This window comes from Dromiciops gliroides, chromosome 2 (genome assembly GCF_019393635.1).
Source record: "Dromiciops gliroides isolate mDroGli1 chromosome 2, mDroGli1.pri, whole genome shotgun sequence".
NCBI lineage: Eukaryota > Metazoa > Chordata > Mammalia > Microbiotheria > Microbiotheriidae > Dromiciops > Dromiciops gliroides.
In genome coordinates, this window is record NC_057862.1 from 39,371,130 (window position 1) to 39,377,503 (window position 6,374).

The following is a 6,374-nucleotide window of genomic DNA, read 5'->3' on the forward strand; positions in this document are numbered from 1 at the left end:
GAGATGAGGAGTGGAGTATGTAAAAGAAACAACTAAGGTGAATGTTTATACCATAGAATAAGGGTAGGGCCTCGACCTTTGATATGATTGGGATAAGGAAACACCACATATGAATGCAGCCCTTTATTACCTACCAGAGGGCTGATTGAAACAGCAAGAGGTTACATGTTAAGATCAGGGTGAAACAGTCCATATGGTTTAGAGTAGGGGTTATGAAATTTTTGGTGTTGTGGACCTTTCTGGTTATCTGGTGAAACATGTGAATCTCTTCTCTATATAATATTTTGAAATAAATAAAATAAAATTCATAGAACTATAAAGGAAACTAACTATATTGAATTACAGTTATCTAATGTGGAAATGTGTTTAACATGATTGTACTGTATAACCTATATCAAATTGATTGCTGTCCTTGGGAGAGCGGAGGGAAGAGAAGGTGTGAGGAAAATTTGGAACTCAAAAAATATATTTACATGTAACTGGAAAAAAATTTTTAATTAAAAAAACATTAAAAAAGGTGTAAGGATAAACTCCATTTCAGGAATGGGAATTAAGGACCAGCTAGGTCTAATGCAAGGGACTGGAAAATAGGACTGTCTATTTAGGGGAAAAGCTAAGAAGCCAGTCTGGCTAGATCATGGAATGTGTGAAAGGGAGTAATGTGAGATAAGTATGAGGCTGAGGTGCTCTTAAATAAAAAAAAAAAGAAAAAGAAAAAGAAATACAGTTATAAAAGTAAAACAAATTCATGGAGACTGGGTTAAAAATTCCTGGTTTAAAGGCTAGATATGAGCCCAAGTTATCCTGGCTCCAAGGATCTCTCTTTCCACTACGCCATAGCTACAATACCATCACTTTTCTCACCTCCCACAGCTTCCTAGTTCCTTGCTTTCATGGATGCTTTAGGAAGTCCAGGACAATAGTTCACCCAGGGCAGCCATTCATGTCACTTAAATTCTGAGTAAGGTAAGAGAAACTGATTGGGACTGACTGCCCTGTGCTTTCTCACCAGGACAAGGAAGTGAATTTGGAACAAGTACATAGACGTATGAACAGCTTAATTGATGAAGACATAGCTCACAAGCAGATTTCGCCTGCGTCCATCGAGATCTCAGCCCTGGAGATCGGCGGTATGCCACCCAGTCAGACCTTGGAGCCGGTTCGCGAGTACCAGAACACTCAGCTCTCGGTCACTACGTTCTTGCCCGAACAGAGCAGTCACGCGGCCAGTCGGACACTCTCAGCAGCAGCAGGCAGTAATCTGCCACTGCCTCTCAGCAGCTCAGCAACCATGCCCTCAATACAGTGCAAACACAGATCTCCCAATGGGGGACTGTTCCGTCAGAGCCCCGTGAAGACCCCCATCCCCATGTCATTCCAGTCTGTGCCTGGGGGCGTCATTCCAGAGGCTATGGAAACTTCCCATGGAACATCCATATGATTGACACCCACCTACCCTTCTGCCCACCCACCCAACCAGCAGAGCTTTTTAATACAACTAAAAACAAACAAACAGAAAAAAAAACACAAAAGACTCTTACATTTTTCTTGTACATATCTGTAAATAATGAGAGAATGAAGTGGGGTAAAAGTGTATTTTGAATATTCCCAATTTTCGAAGTCAGTAAAAAAAGAAAAAAAAGAAAAAACACAAAAAACAAGAAGTGTATGAATGAATTTGTAAATTTTGTTCTATATGAATAAAAAGGCAAACCACTTGTGATCATTCTGAAGTGCCAAAGAAGCCCTGTTCCTGGGCCTGAGGGCAAGAAGCAATTGTTGGGACCCTATTCCCTTTTGGAGGGCAGCATGGGTTCCCATGTCCTTTGTGCGAGCCCATCTGTATTTGCTGCTGATTGTAAAGTGCCCCTTTGGTATCTGCATCCCCTCTCTTCTGAATTTTTCTTCTCCTGGCCTGTACTGTTAGTCTGACCCTATATTTGGGGAGAAAGCTGAAAAATTGACATTGTCCCCCTCTATTCATTAAAAAAAGTAATAGTGGGATGGAGGGAGTAAATAGGATGCTGGTGACAAAGCTTCTGGGTTATCTTCACTTTTCCTATGAGGAAATAATCAGCTGGTCATCATGTGGTTCCCTACATTTACTGCTATGTGACTAACTTGGATTTCTTTGCGTTTGCTACCCTCACCTTTCCTTTGAGTCAAAACAAAACAGTGATGGGTTGTGGGAAAATGATGTAGTAGTCACTCTGATGGGGAAAGTAGCTGTGGTGGTCATTGTATTTTGGTGAGATCAAGCATCAGCACAGGTGGTGTGAGCGCGGTCATGAACGATGGGAGACCTGTTGACATAGATTATAGCTAAAAGAAAAAAAAAGATAAAGACCCAGATAAGGGGGGTACTTTGGTCCATATATGTGAACTAGGTAAAATCTCAGCCTGATGTGGAGGCTACTAGTGTACAGTGGCTCCAATCCCATAGGACAAATTCTTAAACAATTCCAAGATTTATAGGATGTGTCATCCCACTCTGACGAACATTAAGTCACCAAATGGTAAGGCTTGAATTTATATCGGACTAGTGTTGCTTGCTACCTCTTCCCTTTTGATCTCCTCTAGAGTAGACTCATTAATACATCTCAATATGAAGGCTAGTCAACAGGAAAATGCCATCTCTTATAGCTAAAGCAGCCCAAATGCTGGGGGAAGGGGAAAAACAATAGCAACAGAAAAGCAGCCATTTGGATTCTTGAAGCAGAAGAGGACACAAACATCATTAGGAACTGAAGTATTCAAGTAATCTTGAAATGTATCATTTCAGTTCCTCTCCTTTTGCAGATGACTACATTTTTTAAAATTTGTTTTTGTTTTGTTTTAGTGAGGCAATTGGGGTTAAGTGACTTGACCAGGGTCACACAGCTAGTAAGTGTTAAGTGTCTGAGTCCGGATTTGAACTCAGGTACTCCTAACTCCAGGGCCAGTGCTCTATCCACTGCGCCACCTAGCTGCCCCCACTGCATTTTTTTTTAACCTGACAGTTTGGAAAATGTCATGCATCTCCATCCCTATGGAGAAAAGTTATGCATTCAGTAACAGAACCAAGATGAACAAAGGCTAGATGACTCCCTTCAGTCTCCCCCTCCAACCCCCACCCCCAGAATGTAATCAGGACAGCTTTGAACTAGAAGGTTGTGCAAAGAGAGGAGAGGAGAGTATAGGGTTATGTTCATGGAGAAATCAAAAGTCACACTGATTGCCTTGTCTATGGCCTTGTATAGTTATTCAGAATTTATATCTATGGGGGTGTTAATGAGCCCAGAATTGATTTCTTTACTAAAGTCCCCAGTGAAATGATTGAGCAGCAAAAAAAGAAAGATTACATCGAACAGTCAGTTAAAAACACCCCAAGGAAAAGTGTTTATAATTTTATTATTTACCTCTGAATGTTGAAAATGCGGTGGGGAGAAAATGGAAACCAAGGTGATTAATTTCTATTTCTCTAATCAAGGTAAATATAATCTGGAGTTGATGCTGCTCATTCTTCAGTAAGAGGGAGGGGAGAATAGTTGCTTTAGACCCTTTAATAGAACAATTGCATTTGGGATGCAATTAAAAATAGGAAAGTTGAATATGTTGTATGCTTTCCTTTGGCACTTTGAGGGCCAAGCTCCAGGAATTCAATTTTTCATATATACATATACATATATATATGAAAGTATACACATATATATTTTAATTGATCTGTTTTCTCACTGCCTTATCTCACATCCCAAATCACTTTCCTTTCCAAAAGGGTCTGTTCTTCATGTTGTGTTGTATCATGTTTATATGTTTGACTTAGATTAGAGTAGAGGGAGACATGCATACAAGGGTTAGAGGAAAGAGAAGAAGAGAATGAAAAGAATGGAGAAGAAATTCAAAGAATGGAGACAGAAAAGAAAAGAAAGAGGAGAGGGAGGGAGGGAGGGAGAGAGAGAGAGAGAGAGAGAGAGAGAGAGAGAGAGAGAGAGAGAGAGAGAGAGAGAGAGAGAGAGAGAGAGAAAATGAGAATGTCACATAGTATGGAAGGTATTGGTAAAGGGAAAAAAAAAACCCTCTGTTTAGAAAATATTCTTATCAGATGTAGAACTAGTGCTTTTACTACCCATAGTATTATTTTTATTGGGTAGCCTAGGCACAGAAGGATAGTTTTGATGTTCCACAGGTCTTCCCTTAAGATGAAGCAACCTCCCCCACCCCATTCAGATTGACATGTAAATTTAGAATGTATAGTTTTCATGCTCTGGTCTCTGGTTTTTGGATTTATAACTGTTTAGACTATTCCATGCATTTTAGGTATATTTTGTGCCTTCTAAAGCTGCTAATAATATTCAGCATTTGGATTAAAGATGTTTAATAATAAAACATATATTTGCTCCCTACCCTGTTATTCACAGAAATGAAGCAGAAATATTTGGCTTCAGACATTACTGAATATTGTTTAATCAGCAGTGAAAGTCCAAGAGTTCAAACTGCTCAGATACTGGTGCCTTTCAAAATTGATCAAGAAGGCTTTCTAGACTGACCTAGCCCTGACTGTTCTTGGACTAATGGCAGGCTGGAAGACAGAAGAAACAGCATTTTCATATTGCTCTCCTTTCTACTTTCTCCTTTGCCTCTTCTGTTTCCTTTTCTTCTGCTTCTCTTTTCCCTTCTCTTTCTCTTCTTCCTTTCATTCTTCTTTCTCTTTCTTATCTTTCTCTTTCTTGTTTTCCTCCTCTTCTTCATTCTCTTTCTCTTCCTCCTCCTGATTTTCCTATTGATAGATCTATGCTTTAACCCTTTCATGAACCAATTGATTTAATTATCTTAGAGCTTTGCTAGAATCATAACCATTGTCCATCTTCCTGCTGATCCTCTTCCAATTTACCTCTTGAGACATTAGGTCTATAATATATTCCTGAGTCCAGATACTCAGTATTTCCATTTGGGGGGGGGGACCTTGAAGAGCTTCTGATTCATTGGCACCAATGCTGGAGAATACATACCTTCATGAACCCAGAGAAGTAGGTCTTCAGTGGAAGTTTCTCCATTGTGCTGTTTTCCATATCTAAAAAGTTAACTTGAAAATTATATTTTGAGAGCTTTCAAAAGGAACTGTGAGGTCAATGTTGTATCTGACCATCATTTCATATTTCCCCTCCAGCCATATTTAGAGAGGGAAGCCTGAGGTTTTCATGTCTAGACTGTATAGGTTATGCAATGTTTGTGCCAAAAGCTTTTCCAAACATCAATTTCCCCTAGGTGCAAAAATTTTTCTTAAAAAAATTGTTATCATATACTCAACTCCCCCCCCCCATTTTGAATAATGTAGCCTCTCACTGTGCTGTCTAGGTAATACTGTCCAGTTTGATTCATCTACCAAGATCTTGGGAAAGAGCATGAAGCTCTCCCTGGGAAGTGCCCTGCAAACAGGTTTGGGGGTCCTATATCTGCAAATGTCAAATCATTAAATGATTCCCAGTGATGGCTATAATAATGCATGGAATTTGCCACAATGCGGATAGGCGGAGTGCCCATTTCTCTTTCAATTCATTAAGATTATATTACCACCAAAAACTACAGGGATAGAAGAAAATCATGAGATAACCAAAGGGACAGGAGACCTTGCTTATTTTTTCAGCATCAGGATCAACTGGAGCGAAGTGTGTTTTAAAAATAATAACAACCTATTAGACCTAACAACAACTTTCAAAAGTAAAATCACACAATTTCTGAAATGAAAAATGATTGTGTACCTGGCAACTAGTGCACCAAAGTTTGAGTCCTCTAAAGAATCGAAATTGTTTTTTCAGCAATTGAAAAAGGGGGGAAAAGATGATGTAGAGAGGAATAAAGACGGACAAAAACCCGAGTGACAGAGCACACGAAAGAATAACCTCCTCTCTGTATCTTCCACAGCTAAAATTCACAGAGAAGAACAATTAGCAAATCAATAAGTTAAGTTTTGTTGCTCCTTCTTTTGCCAAGGTTAATTGCTTGTTTAATTAAAGGCTTCGGCCTTGATATGTAGTCACTGGATAATTAGACTGCTCAGATTTCACAAGTCTTATACTTTGTACTAAGGTACCAAATTCCATAGAAACAATTTCATGAACTACTCTCTCTGAACCAATCAAAAGCCTCACTGAAATTATTATCTTTGGCAACAGAAAGCTAAACAAAAGCACAGTTTGGGTTTATTGACTCCTCTTCCCTTACTTTAAATTGTTCAATTTCAAACCACCTCAATTTCCCAAAGAATTTGTTTGTTTAGTTAAGTTCTGCCTATATTTTAAACCAACAATAAATGAATGAAAAGATAATAGACCAGAGTTGGAAGGTACCCCAGAGATCATCTAATTCCACAAGCTCATTTTGAAGTGGAAAAAATT

At 39.0% G+C, this 6,374-nt stretch overlaps 1 protein-coding gene across 2 annotated transcripts in view; it reads left to right on the top strand.

Annotated features, from left to right (window-relative positions):
- Nucleotides 1-3,909, top strand: part of GRID1 (glutamate ionotropic receptor delta type subunit 1) — a 1,160,974-nt gene extending 1,157,065 nt beyond the window's left edge. Inside the window, exon 17 of one of the 2 annotated variants that reach the window (XM_043982152.1) lies at nt 1,013-1,149. Coding sequence is in view for 1 of the 2 variants with exons in the window: in XM_043982151.1 (XP_043838086.1) it covers nt 1,013-1,441 (429 nt within the window). In the remaining variant the exon portion in view is untranslated. Of the gene's footprint in view, nt 1-1,012 lie in introns of both variants that reach the window. The other variant, XM_043982151.1, reaches the window with a different exon arrangement.
- Nucleotides 3,910-6,374: the final 2,465 nt, after the last annotated feature.